General features: G+C 44.1%; 2 protein-coding genes across 3 annotated transcripts in view; one reads left to right on the top strand and one right to left on the bottom strand.

Annotated features, from left to right (window-relative positions):
• Window positions 1-2574: 2574 nt before the first annotated feature.
• LOC120060869 (RING finger protein 223-like) lies at window positions 2575-3291 on the top strand. The gene has a single exon (XM_039010277.1). It carries the CDS (start codon window positions 2575-2577, stop codon window positions 3289-3291), a length of 717 nt encoding a protein of 238 aa, XP_038866205.1.
• A 3476-nt stretch (window positions 3292-6767) lies between these two features.
• LOC120060938 (tyrosine-protein phosphatase non-receptor type 11-like) overlaps window positions 6768-23514 on the bottom strand; it is a 119330-nt gene continuing 102583 nt past the window's right edge. For both annotated transcript variants that reach the window (XM_039010380.1, XM_039010381.1), the window contains exons 11-16: window positions 19001-19155; window positions 18518-18585; window positions 17192-17343; window positions 16658-16761; window positions 16363-16490; window positions 6768-8972 (exon numbers count right to left, since the gene is read on the bottom strand). In XM_039010380.1, the coding sequence (XP_038866308.1) occupies window positions 16400-16490; window positions 16658-16761; window positions 17192-17343; window positions 18518-18585; window positions 19001-19155 (570 nt within the window). In that variant the 3' untranslated portion in view covers window positions 6768-8972; window positions 16363-16399. The remainder of the gene's footprint in view (window positions 8973-16362; window positions 16491-16657; window positions 16762-17191; window positions 17344-18517; window positions 18586-19000; window positions 19156-23514) is intronic.

Raw genomic sequence — 23514 nt, 5'->3', positions numbered from 1 at the left:
ATTGTCTATGTAGAACGTTTGTAGCGTGTGTATTGCACTTACGTTTGTAGCTTCACGGTTGTTTTGTTTATTTTTGTTAATAGTGTTCGTTTCGTGTTTCTCTCATCTCTAATAAAAGAGAATGTATTTTTCACACGCTGCGCCTTGGTCCTCTCTCTCACCGCAAGACGATCGTGACAACAGACATGGGTATAAGACAATGGGTGAGGTTTTGTGGATACAACAATCAATTTCATACATTTCTGCCCAGGAAATAGTGTCTATTATACCGTAATAGACTCATATAGTTGCTGTCCCAAACTCCAAATTGAACACAGTTGTCACATACTATTTGAATATTCATATCCCACAGAGCAAACATTTTCTGTATTTACATAATTCTTATAAATGCTGTTTTTAGATCAGGTTTTTGTTTGGTTGACCTAATTTTTGTTGTCACAGTATTGAATTAAACTCATGAATGTACATTTTGATGTCAGAATGTTTTTGATAGGATGATTTGGCTTGGGACCGATATACAGTTGAAGTCGGAAGTTCACATACACTTAGGTTGGAGTCATTAAAACTCGTTTTTCAACCACTCCACAAATTTCTTGTTAACAAACTATAGTTTTGGCAAATTGGTAAGGACATCTACTTTGTGCATGACACAAGTAATTTTTCCAACAATTGTTTACAGACAGATTATTTCACTTACAATTCACTGTATCACAATTCCAGTGGGTCAGAAGTTTACAAACACTAAGTTGACTGTGCATTTAAACAGCTTGGAAAATTCCAGAAAATGATGTCATGGCTTTAGAAGCTTCTGATAGGCTAATTGACATCATTTGAGTCAATTGGAGGTGTACCTGTGGATGTTTTTCAAGGCCTACCTTCAAACTCAGTGCCTCTTTGCTTGACATCATGGGAAAATCAAAAGAAATCAGCCATGACCCCTGAAAAAAAAAATGTAGACCTCCACAAGTCTGTTTCATCCTTGGGAGCAATTTCCAAACTCCTCAAGATACCACATTCATCTGTACAAACAATAGTACGTAAGTATAAACACCATGGGACCACGCAGCCGTCATTCCGCTCAGGAAGGAGACACGTTCTGTCTCCTGGAGATGAATGTACTTTGGTGCAAAAAGTGCAAATCAATCCCAGAACAACAGCAAAGGACCTTGTGAAGATGCTGGAGGAAACAGGTACAAAAGTATCTATATCCATAGTAAAACGAATCCTATATTGACATATCCTGAAAGGCCGCTCAGCAAGGAAGAAGCCACTGCTCCAAAACCGCCATAAAAAAGCCAGACTATGGTTTGCAACTGCACATGGGGACAAAGATCGTACTTTTTGGAGAAATGTCCTCTGGTCTGATGAAACAAAAATAGTTGTTGTTTGGCCATTTTGACCATTGATATGTTTGGAGGAAAAAGGGTGAGGCTTGCAAACCGAAGAACACCATCCCAACTGTGAAGCACGGGGGTGGCAGCATCATGTTGTGGGGGTGCTTTGCTGCAGGAGGGACTGGTGCACTTCACAAAATAGATGGCATCACGAGGATGGACAATTATGTGGATATATAAGTCAAGACATAAGTCAAGAAGTTAAAGCTTGGTCGCAAATGGATCTTCCAAATGGACAATGACCCCAAGCATACTTCCAAAGTTGTGGCAAAATGGCTTAAGGACAACAAAGTCAAGGTATTGGAGGCCATCACAAAGCCCTGACCTCAATCCCATAGAAAATTTGAGGGCAGAACTGAAAAAGCGTGTGGGAGCAAGGAGGCCTACAAACCTGACTCAGTTACACCAGCTCTGTCAGGAGGAATGGGACAAAATTCACCCAACTTATTGTGGAAAGCTACCCGAAACGTTTGACCCAAGTTAAACAATTTAAAGGCAATGCTACCAAATACTAATTGAGTGTATGTAAACTGTGATGAAATAAATAAAAGCTGAAATAAATCATTCTCTCTACTATTATTCTGACACTTCACATTCTTAAAATAAAGTGGTGATCCTAACTGACCTAAGACAGTGAATTTTTACTAGGATTAAATGTCAGGAATTGTGAAAACCTGAGTTTAAATGTATTTGGCTAAGGTGTATGTAAACTTCTGACTTCAACTGTATGTAAATATGTAAAAATACATGACATTTATTTACTTTATGATTCAATTCCACCAACTGCTGAATTATTTGTGACTACTCTGAGTGTAATCACCTTAAATTAGGTCAGAATGTAATCATATTCTGAAGGGAATAACATAATGGTATTGCAACTCCGCCTGCATGAGGACGTAAACTTTTATGACCTACTTCATAATATTCTCTTGAATGAAATCCTGTTAACCATTTGGGATTATGTACACACTGCTTGATGCTAAAAATAGATGTTACATGGTGTCAAGCTCCGTTATTTTACTAGAAACTATCTGAACATGTCATTAAAATATAAATAATCTGGATTTTCATTCATTCTCAGATAATCCACACCAAAAACAAAGAAGAGAAAGGGGGAAAAAGAGGGTGTGCCAATCAAGACCAAAGAAAGGGAGAAAAGGATACAGAACACCCCTTCAAGATGGCGCAGATCCTTCAGGTGTGGCACACCAAGGTGAGGCCCCTGGAAGAGAATGTGGACCTTGAAAAAATGGTTGCTTTTGGTAGCCAACCCGAGTGCTCTATCTGCTACAACACCTACGACAATGTCTTCAAGACGCCCAAGCTGCTGGAGTGCACCCACACCTTCTGCCTGGAGTGCCTGTCGCGCCTCATGGCCATTTCGCTAGGAGAGCAGGAAGGAGGAGGCAGCAGCAAGATCCCTTGTCCATTCTGCCGCCACCCTACCCTCCTAACCAAGGAGGGTCCGCCTGCCCTGGCCACCAGCCAAGAGGTACTGTGTAAACTGCCCAGCCACCAGCAGCACGAGGAACCTGTGTGGCTTGATGGGGAGAAGCTGTGCTACAAGCGGCCACTGGAGGCCAACCCCGGATCATCCAGCTCCACCTCGGCCTTCTGCATCTCCATCGACATCGGGGCCAGCAAGGCAGGCGAGGTCCTTGCTCAGACATGGCCCCAGCACATAGGCTTCCTGGAGCATCTGAACAACTGGAAGCGGCTGCTGCTCTTCATCATGTTGATGGTGCTGCTGGTGGTCATCGTGCTGTGGCCCCTGCAGTGCATTGTCACCACGGGCAATATGCGCTGCATGCCGCGTTCCGTGGGCTCAGTACACGGCGTCACCACCACCACCGCATTCACCAGGATACACGGTCTCACAAAGGGAGCCTTTAATTAAAATACATGTATGTAGTAGGCCAGATACCTGGTTCACAAGTCCACAGATCCCCAGAGTGCTTATTGAAAGGCACGAGGCCATGTGGTTAAGGCCCACGACTGTCAGTTAGGGGCTCGTAAGGAAGCATTTCACTGTAACGTCTACACCTGTGACTAATACAATTTGATTTGAATCGAAGAAGACTGAATATAGAACTAAACGGTGAGAGACTGCACACTCCATCCAATTGCTATAACAATTGATAACGGTGCGCTCAGCGTCATTATTCTGACAAGAAAGTTACAAATAACAATCATAATGAAATTCATACATGAATTCCAATCCTTGCACGTTGATTTAACTGATATTGTTTGAGATTTTCCTTTATAAAATTGTTATTTTGTATTAAAAATATAATATGTGGATTAAATATGTTGTAATATTCAGACACAATCTGGGTGAAATCTATTCATATCTACAGTATCAGATTTGTGGGCCACAGTACAACAGTATAGTTTGACAGCTAGGTCATTTTTTTCAAACCAAATCCGTCCGACATTACTTTCACAACACACTGAAAGCATTATTGATGTGTATCCAAGTCAGAGCAGACATTGAAACTCAATACCTTAGAAACCTCCACTCAAAATGTTCATTTAAAGAACAATGTTAAAGTTCAGCTGTCTTATCTGATTTGAAAATAATTGTATGCCAAAACACAATGCTGAAATTGTAAGTGTATATAAATGTACTATTGTTCATTGTACTATTTTGATATATATTTAGTTTACCATACTACAATAAATGAAAAACAACACAGGCATGGTCTAGGTTTAGGAAAATATTGCATAGCTTTGTTCATGAACAGCTTTGTACAGCACTTACTTAATCAGGATTGACCAAAATTACATAGACATGAATGGGTGGCCTTGGTAGGAACTAATGATTCATGGACTGCTGTTTCCCACTTCCTGTTAGAATCTTTTTATTTTATTTGTATTATATATATTTTCTCTTATTTTCTTACATTCCAAAAACAAACATATACATACTAACAACTTACAGACACACAAACAATGACTACATCTCCCCTGCCCAGACCTGCAAGCTCACTCCCCCATCCCTGCATTATTGTTTGCCACTTGGCCTTAAATTGTACCAATTTGTTTTTCCTCGGTCGCCCATGCCATTTCAACATTTCAAAAATAAATAATTTGATTTTCCCATTGTGTCAATGATGGCGGATTGTTTGACTTCCAAGTTTCTTTGTACGTTTTTTTCAAGAAGAGTGATTCCTGTAAGTATCTTATCTGGGCACACACCATACGACCAGTCATGATTTTCCCAATACACAAACATTATTACTAACAACAAGGTTGTAAACTGCTTCAAAGGAATAGTGAACCCTTCCTGCTACAGTAAGGAGTGGCCTTTCCAGTTAGGGGTTCTCGTTTTACAGTAGTGAGTGGTCTTTACAGTAGTGAGTGGTCTTTACAGTAGTGAGTGGTCTTTACAGTAGTGAGTGGTCTTTACAGTAGTGAGTGTTGATATGAGGCTGATAAACAGCTACTTTAGAATGCAATAAAAAGCTATAGAAAGACTTGTATTACCGTGTGTTAGACAGATATGCTAAGTTATAAGATATAAGTGCTTTAGTTGATTTCCTCCTAAAATAATGCATTTCTTCCCCCTGAAAGGAAAATATATGGTTTTATGAAAGGCATGGACATTGATTGTCAAGTTACAATACAGCGCACAAGAGCATAACAACAAAAGAGGAGTATAACTAAGTATAGCTAACTAAATATGACATAAGAAAATAGTTGCATTATTTGGTCTTTAGCTTTTACCTAAGAAATAACACAATTCCTGCAGAAGAAAATCACTTCACATTTCCCTGCTTATAAAGTAAATGTTGTGCCAACTGTCCACGGACATCAGCAAATCACAATTTTTACAGCATTCAAGAAGGCACTAAACTATCATTACATAGAGACAGGAATGAGCAGAGATCATATTTCCTTCATATATTTTTTATTAAACTATTAAATATTTAATGATTTTGTTATTTCTGACCATCTCATTGCATCAGCGCTATATGCCTGGACAGAAGGCGTTTGAGTCAGTGCAAGAGGGGGGAAACCGTCTTCATCCAAACACAGGAACAGTCAGTATACCACTACTCAAATCAGGCATATTGCAACCAACAAAGGAACAAGTATTTCTTTTTTTACTATGTCGACATCATATTCAAGTAAATTTAAAGAGCAGATATAAAATAACTGATATAATTACTGTATACCTCCAAGAACACCTGTTTAGCTTATAATTCATAATTATGATGTTATTATCAATGGTGTAATAACACCAAATAGACACACAAATAATAATCTTATAGAAAACAGAATGCTTCAAAAGAAAATAGGAAATGAAAAGAAAACGTACAACACTGATGGCGTATAAGTGTAGCAGACTATCATCATACTGTACTCTTTAAACAGCCAGTGGTCATCCTGACAGTCACAGATCACAAGCCCTCAGCTAAAGGACTCAAAAGCTTCAAACAGAATTTCAAGTATTGTGTTCGGGGCTAATTTCCACCTAAGTCAAGTTTTCACTCAGTGTCCCACTTACATCAATAAGTGAACATTTCTCATAAGTAGAAGTTAGGATTCGCCCCTCAATTTTTCACCACATTACAAAAAGTTTTGACCCGTAGAGGCAAAGTGAAATACAATACAAAATCATCAACATCATGATCATCAGTGCAACATAATTAAGAGAACAGAAAACAAAAAATGCACTTTTCATTCATTGGGCAAGATTAGGAGTTGGGCAGGCAGTTGAACGATGGAGAGAGATAATTGCACAAAATGTTCAGTGATCACTTCAGAATAGCATACCACTTCATTTCAAAATACATACAGCTACCAGTGATTTCAGAATATACAGCGAGCTACAAAAGTATCGGGACAGTGACACATTTTTTTATTGTTTTGGCTCTGTACTTCAGCACTTCACCTTTGAAATGATATATGAGGTTAAAGTGCTGACTTCATCCATACCAGGTGAACCATTTAGAAATTACAGCACTTTTTGTACATAGTCCTCCCCATTTTAGGGGACCAAAAGTATTGGGCCAAATTCACTTTTATGTGAATTAAAATTGCCAAAAGTTGACTATTTCGTCCCATATTCCTAGCATGCAATGATTACATCAAGCTTGTGACTCTACAAGCTTGTTGGATGCATTTGCTGTTTGTTTTGGCTGTTTCAGATCATTTTATGCCCAATAGAAATGAATGGTAAATAATGTATTGTTTCATTTTGGAGTCACTTTTATTGAAAATAAGAATAGAATGTTTCTCAACACTTCTACATTAATGTGGATGCTACCATGATTACGGATAATCCTGAATGAATCGTGAATAATGACAAGTCATTAAGTTACAGACGCACAAACATGCTAACCTCTCACCATGACAATAACAGGGGAGGTTAGCATTCTGGGGGGGATAATGATATTTGTGTGTCTAACTTTCTCACTCATCATTATTCACGATTCATTCAGGACTATCCGTAATCATGGTAAAAAGTGCTGGTGTACAGAGCCAAAACCAAAAATAATGTGTCACTGTCCCAATACTTTTGGAGTTCAGTGTAGCATGAATACAATATCGAGAATGACGTATCCTATTAGGACTGATTTAGCTGTGCTTTCTGAAATACAGACATTTCGGCTAAAAGGGAAATACTGAAAATTCATACTTTCAGTATTACTGAAAGTTACTGCATTGGTGTTAGGACGAGCAAGGGACGATGTAGCAAGTGCAGCCCTCAGATGTGCTGCCAAGCCTTAGTTAAAAAGGCATGAACCATGTACAAGTACAGCCCGACTCACACAGCAGGTAACACAACCTCTATGTAGCCAAACAACTGGCTTGTTCAAAAGGATGACATCATTGTGCCGCTGGCTAAATCCAGTGCGAACATTTTCAACATTATATTTTTATGCAAAATGCTAAGAATAGTTAGCATGACGTCTGTCAGAAAGAAGCCACTGCCCATTATGTACATGTATATGTCAAAATATATTACAGAAGGCTCTTTGCTGTGCGGCGCCTCCCTCCTTATGACATCATCACTGACGTAGGTTTTTACTCCCACCATCGTCAAGCCTGGATTATAGCCATCTTGTAGATTGCTTTTTGGAGATAAATCTATGATTTAATCTTGGGCTGTAGGCCATCTGGCCCAGTAATGTTTGGCTAAAGACTTCAGCGATGGCAGCCCATGTCAGTGAGCCAGGCTAGAATCCGGACTTCTCTCCTATCCTCTCCCATCTTCTCCCATCTCTCGCTTGGCAGATGTTTAACCCTGTTTGTTATGTCATTCGATTAGGATGAAAACCTTTGCAGACTTTCTCTGAGGCCAACGTTGACCTCAAACTATGTTAATTTCCCGCATATCAACCAGGATCTGCAGAGCAAGTGCGGGGCAGAAAATTGTGCTTTTTTTGTCAATTCATAACAATGGAATTGGATCTTTCTTCCTTTGGAGGCAATATTACACCGCTTTTTCATTTTCCCCAATAAACAAAAACATAAACATATCCTGTGCATTACAAAATCACACCAATAATAACAATAAAATAAACAATCAATTGAAAGGACACCGATTCAAACTAAATAAATAGAAACATTTCATGAGTAAGTCTGGAGAGGAGCTTGTTATTATTGACTGAATAGGCGCTCAGCAACTGTAATGGTGGAATCACTAAAGTAGATGAGCATGCACGTCTTCTATTGGCACAAGAGACCATCGGCGGGACAGGTGGGATAAACAAGTACATCTCAAACTATATTGAAGAAATACTTCCCTGTATAGAAATGGAAAATATCCACTTTTTTTTTTATAACCCAAACTCACTGACAAAGGGCCATTGTGAATACCCTGACTTTCCTCAACTTTCAAAATGAAGGTATGGGAGAGGGTTGAGTAAGGAGTAAGCTTGTCTGCGCCAGTGCCTCACGTGGTAAAATCGCTCAACACTGCAGTAATGACTGCTGCTAGCAAGAATAGAACATTGCTAAAGTCTTTGATTCAAGTAGATGAGAGCCAGCAGAGAGAGGAGCGAATTCTGAGAGTGAGAAGAGAAATGGCTTAGCTTCATCCTTTCTTGTCCCATCCACCTCACGATGGAACACGACAGAGCAAAGCATCACTTAAACATTGATATCACACAAGAGTACACAATGGTTTGTTTCTTTTGTCGATTTAGTTTGAGTCAACAGAAATAAGCAAAGGACATTTGTTGGGCTGGTGGGATGGTTGATGGATAGGGGGTTTGGGTGGTGAGATGGAACAACTGTGGGAGGAGGAAGGGGGGTTACAGACACGTCTGTAGACAAGGCACTGTCAGTAAACGGTAGAGCCTGTAGAAGAGACATGAAGTCATGTGGAGGTCATAGAGAGAGAGAGGGGTGGGGGTTGAAGATAGAAGGACAAGAACCCTGCGCTACACCCCTCTCTCCGTGGAGGGGGAATGCTCCAGACAGCCAGCAGGGCAGCAGAAGGGGAGAGACTAGGGGTCAGGACCTCCACCTTCACCCCAGGTAGGGTCCACCGCCAGGGGGTCCGGGGCCAGAGCTCCACAGGCCTCCCATGGATCAGGCGCTGGCGAAGCGGCACCTCTGCTGAAACTGAAGCACACACAATGGCACACCGTGTTACACAGAACCACTTCTAATAGAAATGCACACAATAAAAACACAGTAGTGAGCACGACAACTATATTAATCCTATAATCACTACTTCTTCAGAGTAATGGTGTCGGAGGGGACGGCTTTCGTTTTACGGGCTCCTAACCAAATTGTGCTTTTGTGTGTTTATTCGCATTGTTTGTAACTTATTTTGAACATAATGTTGCTGCTACCGTCTCTTAAGACCAAAAAGAGCTTCAAGATATCAGAACAGCGACTACTCACCTCGAACTGGAAGAAGATTTTTGAGTCTGACGCGAAGGATACACTGTTGCTCTTGGACCAGGCCCAAACCCCCTTCATTCGCATTAAGAAAAGACAGAGATACAAGGGGAAAGATCCGGGTGCCTTGTGAGAATTCGTCAGCAAGTGGGTAACTCGCCTCTACCATCCGTTCGATTGGCCAACGTGCAATTACTAGAGAATAAACTGGATGAGCTCCGTTCGAGAATATCCTACCAATGGGATATTAAAAACTGTAATATCTTATGTTTCACGGAGTCGTGGCTAAACGACGACATAGATAATATACAGTTGGCTGGGTTTTCAGCGCATTGGCAGGACAGAACAGCAATGTTTGGTCAGACGAGGGGTGGTAGTGTGTGTCTATTTGTCAATAACAGCTGGTGTGCGATGTCTAATATTAAGGAAGTCTCGAAGTATTGCTCGCCTGAGGTAGAGTACCTCATGATAAGTTGAACACCACACTATCTATATATTTTCCGTAGCCGTCTATTTACCACCACAAACCAATTATGGCACTAAAACCGCACTCAGCGAGCTGTATAAGGCCATAAGTAAACAAGAAAATGCTCATCCAGAAGCAGCGCTCCTAGTGGCCGGGAACTTTAATGCAGACAAACATAAATCCGTTTTCACCTTATTTCTACCGTCATGTGCAACCAGAGGAAAAAAAACAACAGCTCTAGACCACTTTTACTCCACACACAGAGACATGTACAAAGCTTTCCCCCGCCCTCCATTTGGCAAAATTAACCATAATTATATCCTCCTGATTCCTGCTTACAAGCAAAAACTAAAGCAGGAAGTACCAGTACTCAATACGAAAGTGGACAGATGATGCGGATGCTAAGCTACAAGACTGTTTTGCTAGCACAGACTCGAATATGTTCCGCGACTCATCCAATGGCATTGAGGAGTATACCACCTTAGTCACTGGCTTCATAAATAAGTGCATCGATGACATTGTCCCCACAGTGACCGTACGTACATATCCCAACCAGAAACCATGGATTACAGGCAACATCCGCACCAAGCTAAAAGAAAAGGAAAGGGGAATGCATTCAACTGAAATGTGCCTTCCACATTTAACCCCCTTCTGAATCAGAGAGGTGTGGAGGGCTGCCTTAATCGACATCCACGTCTTCGGCGCCCGGGGAACAGTGGGTTAACTGCCTAGCTCAGGGGCAGAACGACAGATTTTTACCTTGTCAGCTCGGGCTAAAGGCTAGAGCAGCCGCTTTCAAGGAGCGGGACACTAATCCGGACACTCATAAGAAATCCTGCTATGCCTTCAGACAAACCATCAAACAGGCAAAGTGTCAATACAGAACTAAGATTGAATCCTACTACACCAGCTCTGACGCTTGTCGGATGTGGCAGGGCTTGCAAACTATTACGGACTTCAAAGGGAAACCCAGACGCAAGCTGCCCTGCCTACCATGACGAGCTAAATGCCTTTTATGCTCACTTCGAAGCAAGCAACACTGAACCATGCATGACAGGACCAGCTGTTCTGGACGACTGTGTGATCACGCTCTCCGTAGTCGATGTGAGCAAGACTTTTATATAGGTCAACATTCACAAGGCCGCGGGCCAGACGGATTACCAGGACGTGTACCAGGACGTGTACATGCGCAGATCAACTGGCAAGTGTTTTCACTGACATTTTCAATCTCTCCCTGACCGAGTCTGTCATACCTACATGTTTCAAGCAGACCACCATAGTCCCTGTGCCCAAGGAAGCAAAGGTAACCTGCCTAAATGACTACCGCCCTGCACACGTTTGTAGCCATGAAGTGCTTTGAAAGGCTTGTCATGGCTCACATCAACAGCATCCTCCCAGAAACCCTAGACCCACTCCAATTCGCATACCGCCTCAACAGATCCACAGATGATGCAATCTCAATTGCACTCCACACTGCCCTTTCACACCTGGACAAAAGGAACACCTATGTGAGAATGCTGTCCATTGACTACAGCTCATCGTTCAACACCATAATGCCCACAAAGCTCATCACTAAGCTTAGGACCCTGGGACTAAACACTCCCTCTGCAATTTGATCCTGGACTTCCTGACGGGCCGCCCCCAGGTGGTAAGGGTAGGCAACAACACATCTGCCACACAGCTACTCAACACGGGGCCCCTCAGGGGTGCGTGCTTAGATCCTCCTGTACTCCCTGTTCACCCACAACTGTGTGGCCAAGCACGACCTGATCACCGACAACAATAAGACAGCCTATAGGGAGGAGGTCAGAGACCTGGCAGTGTGATGCCAGGACAACAACCTCTCCCTCAATGTCAGCAAGACAAAGGAGGTGATCGTGGACTACAGGAAAAGAAGGGCCAAACATGCCCCCAATCACAACGGGGCTCTAGTGGAGCAGGTTGAGAGCTTCAAGTTCCTTGATGTCCAAACACACCAAGACAGTTGTGAAGAGGGCACAACAAAATCTTTTCCCCCTCAGGAGACTGAAAATATTTGGCATGGGTCCCCAGATCCTCAAAAAGTTCTACAGCTGCACCATCGAAAGCATCCTGACCGGTTGCATCACTGCCTGGTATGGCAACAGCTCGGCATCACGACCGTAAGGCACTACAGAGGGTAGTGCGTTCGGCCCAGTACATCACTGGGGCCAAGCTTCCTGCCATCCAGGACCTATATACTAGACGGTGTCGAGGAAAGCCCAAAAAATTGTCAAAGACTCCAGTCACCCAAGTCATAGACTCTTCTCTCTGCTACCGCACTGCAAGCAGTACCGGAACGCCAAGTCTAGGTCCAAAAGGCTCCTTAACAGCCACCCGTACTATTTGCATTGACCCCACCCCCCTTTGTTTTTACACTGCTGCTACTATGCTTAGTCACTTTACCCCTACCTACATGTACAAATTAGCTGGACTAACCTTACCCTCGCACATTGACTCGGTACTGGTATCCCCTATATATAGCCTCGTTATTGTTATTTAATTTTGTACTTCCGTTTATTTAGTAAAAATGTTCTCAAATCTATATTCTAAAAACTGCATTGTTGGTTAAGGGCTTGTAAATAAGCATTTCAATCAAGTTGTAGTGACATCTCAAGGATGATCAAAGGAAATTGGATGCACCTGAGCTCAATTTGGAGCATCATAGCAAAGGTGTGTGAATACTTATGTAAAATGAGATGTCTGTATTTCATTTTCAATAAATTTGCTAACGTTTCACAAAACATGTTTTAATTTTGTCATTATGGGATAGTGTGTGTAGGAAAAAATATATTGAATCCATTTTGAATTCAGGCTGTAACACAACAAAATGTGGAATAAGTCAAGGTGTGAATCATTTCTGAAAGCACTGTATACGTCGTGAACCAACGTGCAAATAGCATGTTCTTTTTCTATGTATTAAGTTACGCAAAGTTGATTATTTAATTCAAATATATGAAGTCATATGAATAACTATTGGCTAGATAAATGAAGTTAAAACGTTATTAAAATTTGAGCATGTTTGTATGCTAGCTAGCTATCAAGCTAACTTAGCTAGCAAAACAGAAAAAGTTAGGTTACTTTAATTTGCCACTTTACAAGCTAGCCAGCTAACTCTCCCAAATAAATGTACTTTTTTATTATGAGATATGTCAAATAAAGCTACAGACCCAGCCTGACATTGGCAATTAGCTAATTGTTTCTTATAATTTAGTATTTCAGTGTGGAGTCAATTGAGGGGACTAGCCTATGTCTCATGAAGCCATGAGAAGACTGTTGCTGACAGAGGAGGATTGTATAAATAATTTATAATAAATTGTGTGTAATAAGTCTTGGTGATTCAATAGCCTAGTTAATCATTACATGACATTTAACACTCTATTTATGTTTTGCTCAGTCTGACAGTAACCCAGAACTATCAGAGGATCTCTCTTTCGGCTGCTGCTGACAACTGCATGTTAGTTGTTCTTCTAAATCATAATAATTATATCTGTTCAGAATTTTGTCGTCATTTTGTCAGATTAACTCTTGCTTATTTCTAAATATTAACTCGTGTTTTTTTAGCATTTTTTCTTCTTCTCTGGAACCAGTCAAGCAGGTAGCCCAGTGGGAGTTGGACCTGTGGTCAAAAGGTGGCCGGTTAGAATCAAGGGCCTGGTGCCAGGGAAAACAATTGTTCTGACAACTGTAGGGGTGCTGGGTTCACATTCTTAAAACATTACCCTACCGTTGGGCCCTCTCCATACAGGGGCACTGTATGTAGCTTGGACCTCTGCTCGTCTCAACTGTATGTGTGAGATCTGCTGTTTGGGGGGGGGGGGTTGAGAACAGAGCAGAAGACACATTTTTGTTGTTCACTGTAACTAATGGACAAAGTATTGTGTTGTAAAGAAGTCAGCCAGTGTTGACGTGGGCCGTCATTCAAATAAAGAGATGGCTTTCTTGCCACCATTGCATATTTCCAAACTATGTTTGCATATGATGGGTTCTGACTCCTAAACTTGAAATATGGTTTATTATCAGGTATCTATCCTATTGAAATATTCTAGGGTCTACACCAGAAGTTAATTGTTATCTGTAGGAGGAAGGTATATGGTGGAGGCAATTAAGCTTGGAATGTACTGAGTGCAGGGAAGACGATCACATGTTGTTAGGCACTGATAAGGGTGGAGAGATGTGGTTTAGTGAGGAAGGGGGCCGAGGTCAGCTTGGATTAAGCGAGAAGGAACAGTTTATTGCCCGCATCACTTAATTTCCTGCCTAGCAATAAAAATGTAATGTTTAGAGAGAAGGAGGAAGTCACCCAAATTGGGGTATATACACACACACTACCACTGGTGGAACCATGTCTTGTCTTATGCAGCTGTATGACCCAATGGGTGAATAAACTTGGTTTTACTCGGTTCATTTAGAAACTAACACACAAATGACAATAAATGAAAAACATTATGTTGGTATTCTTTTGTCCATTATTTAGTTGTTTATTAAATTATATTCTTAGCTCAAAATATCACTATTTAATAGTAGTAGCCATAATTAATTAATGGCACCATGCAGGGTTCTATATGGAACCATTTTGGTTAATTTATTTTACTAGGCAAGTGAGTTAAGAACAAATTATTTATTTAACGAGGCAAGTCAGTTATGAACACATTCTTATTTACAATGACGGCCTACTGGGGAACAGTGGGTTAACTGCCTTGTTCAGGAGCAGAATGACAGACTTTTAACTTGTCAGCTCGGGGATTCATTCCAGCAACCTTTCGGTTACTGGCCCAACGCTCTTAACCTGCCGTCCCAAAATGTATTAAATAGATTTTTTTCTCATCCATCTACACACAATACCCCATAATGACAACAGGGAAGCATGTTTTTAGAAATGTGTGCAAAAGTATTGAAAATGAAAAACATATCTAATTCACATGTATTCACACCCCTGAGTGTAGAAGCACCTTTGGCAGAAATTACAGCTGTGAGTCTTGAAGAGCTTTCCACACCTGGATTGTACAACAATTGCCCATTACTCTTTTAAAAATTCTTCAAGCTCTGTCAAATTGGTTGTTGATCATTGCTTGACAACCATTTTCAGATTTAAGTCAAAACTGTAACTTGGCCACTCAGGAACACTAGGCTACCTGCATGTACCCAGTCCACCTGGCCGTGCTGCTGCTCCAGTTTCAACTGTTTTGCCTGCGGCTATGGAACCCTGACCTGTTCACCGGACGTGCTACCTGTCCCAGACCTGCTGTTTTCAACTCTCTAGAGACAGCAGGAGCGGTAGAGATACTCTGAATGATCGGCTATGAAAAGCCAACTGACATTTACTCCTGAAGTGCTGACCTGTTGCACCCTCGACAATCACTGTGATTGTTATTATTTGACCCTGCTGGTCATCTATGAACATCTTGGCCATGTTCTGTTATAATCGCCACCCGGCACAGCCAGAAGAGGACTGGCCACCCCTCATAGCCTGGTTCCTCTCTAGGTTTCTTCCTAGGTTCTGGCCTTTCTAGGGAGTTTTTCCTAGCCACCGTGCTTCTACACCTGCATTGCTTGCTGTTTGGGGTTTTAGGCTGGGTTTCTGTACAGCACTTTGTGACATCTGCTGATGTAAGAAGGGCTTTATAAATAAATTTGATTGATTGGTGACGGCCTAACCCAGCCAAACACTAACCTGTACGACGCTGGGCCAATTGTGTGCCGCCCTACGGGACTCCCAGTCACAGCCGGTTGTGATACAGCCTGGAATCGAACCAGGGTCTGTAGTGATGCCTCTAACACTGAGATGCAGTGCCTTAGACCGCTGCGCCACTCAGGCTCTTCATTGAAGAAGAGCTTCTAAGGTTCTGATCAAAGAACCCTATAGAAGGGTTATGCAGTATATACAACTTTTAGGGGTTCCATTATTGAAGCAAGTAATAGAACTCTTTTTGGTTCTTTAACCGTAACAATTTTTTTCAGTTGTAGAGGGGTAAATCTGATTCAAATGTTGAGGTTAACTATTCTGTTTAACTTCTATAACCCCCTGACCGCCACATCTTCTGTATGTTGTATTTTATGTTATGTAAGCCGTTTTTATGACGCAAAGGACATTTATGTCAAAACAGACAATAAAATGCTTTCTTATCCATCTTATCGTAAAGGCTTCTTCGCCCATAATGATTATTCACCGGGGAGGCAGGTGCCATACATGTACCACAACCAGGTAGCCTAGTGGTTAGAACGTTGGGGCAGTAACTGAAAGGTTGCTAGATCGAATCCCCGAGATGACAAGGTAAAAATCTGTCGTTCTGCCCCTGAACAAGGCAGTTAACCCACTGTTCCTAGGCCGTCATTGTAAATAATAATTTGTTCTTATTTAAAAATATATATATATTTCTATTACTAATTAATCTGTTTATTTTGGTGCCTGTCGGCTGGTTATTAACACATTATATAAATCAAATAAAGTAATTTAAGAGTATATGGAGGAGTTGCTCAATAAAAAGTTATCAATTATTTATTTTAGAAAATAACAATAACACCACTTAAATCCTGCCGGTATGATGCTTTATAACTTGTTATAAGCACGTATGAGCCTTTATAATGTCATAACTAAACGAGCCACCGTAATAGAGTACTCACAGAGAGGTTGAGAGAGGCAGAGGTCCGTGGCTGGACTTTACCTCCTGGTGTTACTGCTGCTCCCAGAGGTCTTTGGGTTCTTGATGTTTAAGTTCTCATACACACTGGACGGGTTGTCATTTGTCACCCTGCATCACACAAACAAAACACGGTGAGCTGAAATTCCGTTCATTCAGACAATGTTCATTGGATGTGGATGAAATGATATGAAGGAGATAGAGTGTGCTTTTCGAGAGAGTAAAGCAGCATTTGTCTGTGAACTACGAGCAGTGTGTGTATTTGCAGGGCAACTCACACAGAGGAGGAGCGTGACACACAAGTCATGTTGGGTTTTGACCGGGCGTTGGTCATCTGGGGGTATTTGATATTGGAGTACTCCCTCTCCTTCGTTTTGTTCCTCTGCAAAGTGGCCACAAGAAGCCCATGTTTTTAGAACTTGAAGGAAGATCGGTCAACATTGAGACAGGGTAGCTTAACGCGCACCTGGCCAACATGCTTTGCTTGTTGACACCCTGAAATGTAATACCTGTAACTCGGGTTCAACTCGATTGTTCCTTTGAATCAAGCTATTATAAAATGCTTGGGTCTCCTACTGTAAGGCAATACACCTAAGCTCCAGACAGTCCCTTTAGAGAATATGTACTCCAATACTGTTGTTGGTATGGTAGTTACTAGTACCTTTAGTAATAAACTACTACTCTTCCACTGCTAATATACAGTAACTGTGACTAAAAGGGCCACGTTTACTGCTAGAATACTACTACTGCCACAGTAGTGACAATATTACAGAACTATTTCCACTACTCCTTTACTACTGTTTGGTAGGTACCTGTTCCTCCTCCAGTCTCTTCTGTGCTGTGTCAATGTACTGCTGGACGGCCATGTAGATGAACTTATACTGGGCCTCCGTCTGCACCATGCCTGATCGCTGCTGACGGACCCTCTGGATGGTCTTAGGGATGTCGATATCACAGTCTAATCCTGAAACACACACACACAAACGGTCACACACGAGCACGCACACAAACACACGTACACACACAAGCACAAAGGTCAAAAGGGCAGCATATTTAGCACGGTTACACAGATTTGTCCCAAATCCTAATCTCTACTCCATGCAGAGTCATCCAAAAACACAGTATCACAGCCGTAAGGTTTGGATAGGACCGATATCAGAGCTGTAAGGTTTGGACAGGACCGATATCAGAGCTGTAACGTTTGGACAGGACCGATATCAGAGCTGTAACGTTTGGACAGGACTGATATCAGAGCTGTAACGTTTTGATAGGACCGATATCAGAGCTGTAAGGTTTGGACAGGACTGATATCAGAGCTGTAACGTTTGGACAGGACCGATATCAGAGCTGTAACGTTTTGATAGGACCGATATCAGAGCTGTAAGGTTTGGACAGGACTGATATCAGAGCTGTAACGTTTGGACAGGACTGATATCAGAGCTGTAACGTTTTGATAGGACCGATATCAGAGCTGTAAGGTTTGGATAGGACCGATATCAGAGCTGTAACGTTTTGATAGGACCGATATCAGAGCTGTAACGTTTTGATAGGACCGATATCAGAGCTGTAACGTTTTGATAGGACCGATATCAGAGCTGTAACGTTTTGATAGGACCGATATCAGAGCTGTAACGTTTGGACAGGACTGATATCAGAGCTGTAACGTTTTGATAGGACTGATATCAGAGCTGTAACGTTTTGATAGGACCGATATCAGAGCTGTAAGGTTTGGACAGGACTGATATCAGAGCTGTAACGTTTTGATAGGACCGATATCAGAGCTGTAACGTTTGGACAGGACTGATATCAGAGCTGTAACGTTTTGATAGGACCGATATCAGAGCTGTAAGGTTTGGATAGGACTGATATCAGAGCTGTAAGGTTTGGATAGGACTGATATCAGAGCTGTAAGGTTTGGATAGGACTGATATCAGAGCTGTAAGGTTTGGATAGGACTGATGTCACAGCCGTAACTTTTGGATAGGACCGATATCAGAGCTGTAACGTTTGGACAGGACTGATAAAGCATTAACGTTTGGACAGAACTGATGTCAGAGCCGTAACGTTTGGCTAGGACTGATTTTATAGCGGTAACGGTTGGTTAGGACTGGTAACCATAATGTTTGACATTGTCTTACCTTGTCTGTTGATGACGTCAATGAGAATGTCAATGACAATTATGGTGCCTGTTCTCCCAATTCCTGCACTGGTTGGGGGGGGTCAAAGGAGACAATAGCACTATATTACTACAATTAGGTGGCACTGTCATAACAGACATAGACCAAAACTGCCATTTCGCTAAAGTTACACTTACAAATATGACCAAATCTATAAGAAAGATAGTAAAATGTGAATATACATTCTACTTTTTGGTTTGTTAAATGTATAGTATAACACAGATTCATGGTCAACTCTTGATGTATACAGTCCTAGAATACTAGACCCATAGTTATATATTTGTTTATCTTTCCATATCACATGACAGTGTTCTCCCAAACAGTCATCACAAACAGACATGCATTTAGGCCCTAAAATAACTGCCTTTATGTCTGTAGGGCTTGGAGAGTTGTTGCATCTGATACGTGCCATCTGTCACAATGTATGCCCTCTGTCTGTTTTACCTGCAGTGGACCACAATTGGCCCGGTGTCTGGAATGGCGCTCTGCGTGCGGTTGACCTGCTCCAGGAAGCTGAGCACTCCCCCAGGCTCATTGGGCACGCCATGGTCAGGCCAGCTCAGATACTGGTAGTGCCGGATATACCGCACCAGCTCCCTCTACAGATGGAGAGAGGTAGCACTACAGTTTACAGGTCTATTTCAGCAGTGTTCACCTGGGGAGGGGAAATTCAGTTGCACACGAATAAATGTAACTTCCTTCCCTTTTTATGCACTTCTCTCTACATGTATTCAGACCTTGAATTTTGGGAAACGCATATATCACTGTTCTAAACGCATGTTTCTGTCACACCCTGATCTGTTTCACCTGTCTTTGTGATTGCCTCCATCCCCCTCCAGGTGTCGCCCATCTTCCCCATTATCCCGTGTTCTCTGTCTGTTGTCAGTTTGTCTTGCTTGTTCAGGTCAACCAGCGTTTTGTGTCTAAGCTCCTGCTTTTTCTAGTCTCTCTTTTCTCGCCCTCCTGGTTTTGACCGTTGCCTATCCTGACTCTGAGCCCGCCTGCCTGCCCCTGACCCTGCCTGCCGACCTGTACCTTTGCCCCCATCTGGATTAACGACCTCTGCCTTACCCTGACTGCCGTCCGGTTGGCACGCGGATTTGCTTTGTGGGCTGATGGAGGGGGTCCAAACGTTGGCTGAGCGTCATGACTGGGCGTTGGACATGCTGCGGGAGCAATTCCGCGGGTTGGCTGGGGGGCAGCCTGCCATGGTGGAAACCCCACCACCCCTCAGTAACTCCTTCCCGGGAGCCCTGGTTACCTCCCCGGAACGCCTAAATGGAGAGCGGAGCACCTGTCGGGCATTTTTAGCTCAGAGTGTCCTCATTTTTGAGCTTCAGCCCTCCTCAACCTCGGATAGTTCCAGAATAGCCTACCTCATAATGCTGATGTCTGGAAGGGCTCTCACCTGGGCTACCGCCACATGGTAACAGCAGCCAACCATAGGCGTGAGCCTGGAGGGGTTCGTGGGAGAGGTGAGGAAGGTTTTTGATGCCCCGCTCTCCGGGAGAGAAGCTGCCTGGAAGCTAAACCAGCTCCGGCAGGATGCCCGCACAGTGGCCGACTATGTGGTGGATTTCCACACGTTGGCAGCGGAGAGTGCGTGGAACCCGTAAGTATTATTCGACGTGTTCCTGCACGGCGTCTCGGGGGGGTTAAGGCCGAGCTTGTGGCTCGGGAGTTGCCCACGGATCTTGACCATCCACATAAATGGGCGATTGCGGGAACGATGGCTGGAGAGAGAATTCGATGTCACTCGCACGTCCAGGGATTCCACCTCGCCTCCGAGCCATCCCGGAAGTCCCCGACGGTCCCGTGGCCGAGAGCACCCGAGGTTTCCCGACCTTCCTCGAGAGTCACCGAACAGGCCGGGGTACTGTTTCATGCAACTAGGCAGAGCTAGGCTGTCGCCAGCGGAACGTCAACACAGGATCAGCACAAGGAGCTGTCTGTATTGCGGGACTTTTGGTCATTTTGTGTACTCATGCCCGGTAAAGGACCATGCTCACCAAGGAGTGAGTACTCTGGTGGGCAATATGGGGAACTTTTCTGCTTCCCTTACTCGCACCCCTTTTCATGTCATTCTGCTGTGGGGAAATCAGTCCAAATCTCTCCGGGTCCTCATCGACTCTGGGGCTGATGAGAGCCTTTTGGACGCCACACTGGCTTCCAAGCTGAACATCCCCACTCAGCCCCTCTCCATTCCCATGGATGTTAGAGCGTTGGACGGGCGTTCTATAGGTCGGGTCACCCATAACACCACTCCCATCAACCTACGTGTTTCAGGGAATCACAGCGAGACCAATCAGTTCCTACTCATCAACTCCCCCCAGATTCCTGTGGCGTTGGGATTGTCTTGGCTCCAGCGACACAACCCACTCATCAACTGGTCTATGGGTGCCATCATGGGCTGGAGTCCGTTCTGCCACGTCCATTATCTGAAGTCGGCGCAACCTGCCCCGGGACGTCTTCCTGGGGGCTCGGAAGTTGCTACGGATCTCTCCGCCATCCCCGCGGAGTACCAGGACCTCCGGGAGGTGTTCAGCAAGTCCCGGGCCACTTCCCTTCCGCCGCACCGCCCCTATGACTGCGGGATTGACCTTCTCCCTAGTGCCACGCCTCCCCGGGGGCGTCTATACTCGCTGTCGTGACCTGAAACCAAGGCTATGGAGGACTACATTGGGAACTCTTTAGCTACTGGGTTTATCCGTCCCTCCTCCTCCTCCCGCTGGCGCAGGGTTCTTCTTCATGGAGAAGAAGGACAAGACCCTGTGCCCGTGCATTGACTACCGGGGACTCAATGACATCACTGTAAAGAACCGTTATTTGCTACCACTCATTTCCTCTGCTTTCGAGCCGCTCCAGGGGGCCACTGTGTTCTCCAAGTTGGATTTACCTAACGCCAACCACCTGGTGCGGATACGAGAGGGGACGGGTGGAAGACCGCCTTCAACACGGCCAGCGGCCACTACGAATCTGGTCATATCTGGTCATGCCCTTTGGCCTCACCAACGCCCCTGCCGTGTTCCAGGCTCTGGTGAATGACGTTCTCCGCGACATGCTGAACCGGTTCGTCTTCGTCTACATTGATGACATCCTTGTCTTCTGCCGCTCCCCCCAAGAACATGTGCTCTATGTCCGGCAGGTTCTCCAGCGCCTTCTGGAGAACCAGTTGTTCGTTAAGGTGGAAAAGTGCGAGTTCCATCGCTCCAGCATTCCCTTTCTGGGCTACATCATCTCTGCTGAGAGTGTCAAGATGGATCCCGAGAAGGTGAAAGCGGTGGTGGATTGGCCCCTGCCTACGTCCATGGTGAAGCTGCAACGCTTCCTGGGGTTCGCCAACTTCTATCGCCGCTTTACCCGGGGTTACAGCACCCTGGCCTCCCCCTGTATGCCCTCACCTCTACCAAGGTTCCGTTCACGTGGTCCACGGCTGCTGACCGGGCGTTCCGGGACCTTAAACATCACTTCACCACGGCTCCGATCCTGGTTCATCTGGACCCTTCCTGTCAGTTCGTGGTGGAGGCCAATGCTTCGGACATTGGAGTGGGTGCTGTTCTGTACCAACGTTCTGCACGGGACCTTAAGCTGCATCCCTGCGCCTTCTTCTCCCACCGCCTCACTGCCACGCAGAGGAACTACGATGTGGGGACTCGGGGGCTTCTCAAGGTGATAATGGCATTGGAGGAATTGAGGCACTGGCTCGAAGGGGCATAGCATCCGTTCATTGTGTGGACCGTCCACAAAAACCTGTCCCCGAGCAGGAGGAAGACGTCTGCGTACCTTCTGCCCAGATATTTGTCCGCCTGTCGTCGTACCTGGAGAGCCCGGTCGGCCCTCCTCAAGACCACCTCCAGGTATCGATGACAAGCGGATCACAATCGGACCCCGGCATCGTCTCGGGCAGAAGGTATGGCTACCCACCCAGGATCTGCCCCTCCGGGTGGAATCCTGCAAACTCTCTCCCCGCTTTATTGTCCCGTTTCCCATCTCTAAAATTACTAGTCCCTCTGATGTTCGTCTTCTGCTGCCCCGTACCCTTTGTATACACCCCACCTTTCATGTGTCCAGAGTCAAACCTATGTCTCACAGCCCTTTGTCTCCTGTTTCCAAGCCCACCCCTCTCCCGTCTCAACGACCGCCAACTGGCTTACACGGTGAGGCATCTCCTGAAGGTTCGACCTCGGGGCAGCGGGTTCCAGTACCTGGTTGACTGGGAGGGTTTTGGCCCGGAGAAGAGGTGCTGGGTCCCCGCCAGGGACATCCTGAAACCAGGCCTCATCACGGATTTTCAACGACTCCCCGGTCAACCAGGTAAGCGCCCAGGTAGGACGCCAGGTGGCGCCCCGAGAGGGGATGGGTACCGTCACACCCTGATCTGTTTCACCTGTCTTTGTGATTGTCTCGACCCCCCTCCAGGTGTCACCCATCTTCCCATTATCCCCTGTGTATTTATACCTGTGTTCTATGTTGGTCTGTTGCCAATTCGTCTTGTTTGTTCGAGTCAACCAGCGTTGTGTCTCAGCTCCTGCTTTTTCTAGTCTCTCTTTTCTTGCCCTCCTGGTTTGACCCTTGCCTGTCCTGACTCTGAGCTTGCCTGCCTGACCACTCTACCTTACCCAGACCCTGCCTGCCATCCGGTACCATTGCCCGACCTCTGGTTTTCTGACCCCTGCCTATCTTCCCCTGTTTGAACAAACACATTGTTTTTTCGACGTGATCTGCATCTGGGTCTTCCCTTCATACTTGATATTATCAATATGTTGAAATTTAAGTCAAAATATACAGTGCATTCAGAAAGTATTCAGACTCCTTAACTTTTCCCACATTTTGTTATGCTGTAGAACTTATTCTAAAATTGATGAGTTTTCCTCCCTCATCAATCTACACACAATAGGTTTAGACATTTTAGAAAATGTATAACAAATAAACTGAAATATCACATCTACATAGTTATT

Source organism: Salvelinus namaycush, chromosome 16 (assembly GCF_016432855.1).
Source record: "Salvelinus namaycush isolate Seneca chromosome 16, SaNama_1.0, whole genome shotgun sequence".
In the NCBI taxonomy this organism is placed as follows: Eukaryota; Metazoa; Chordata; class Actinopteri; order Salmoniformes; family Salmonidae; genus Salvelinus; species Salvelinus namaycush.
Note: the sequence above shows the minus strand (reverse complement) of the source record. Positions and strands in the feature narration are given on the sequence as shown.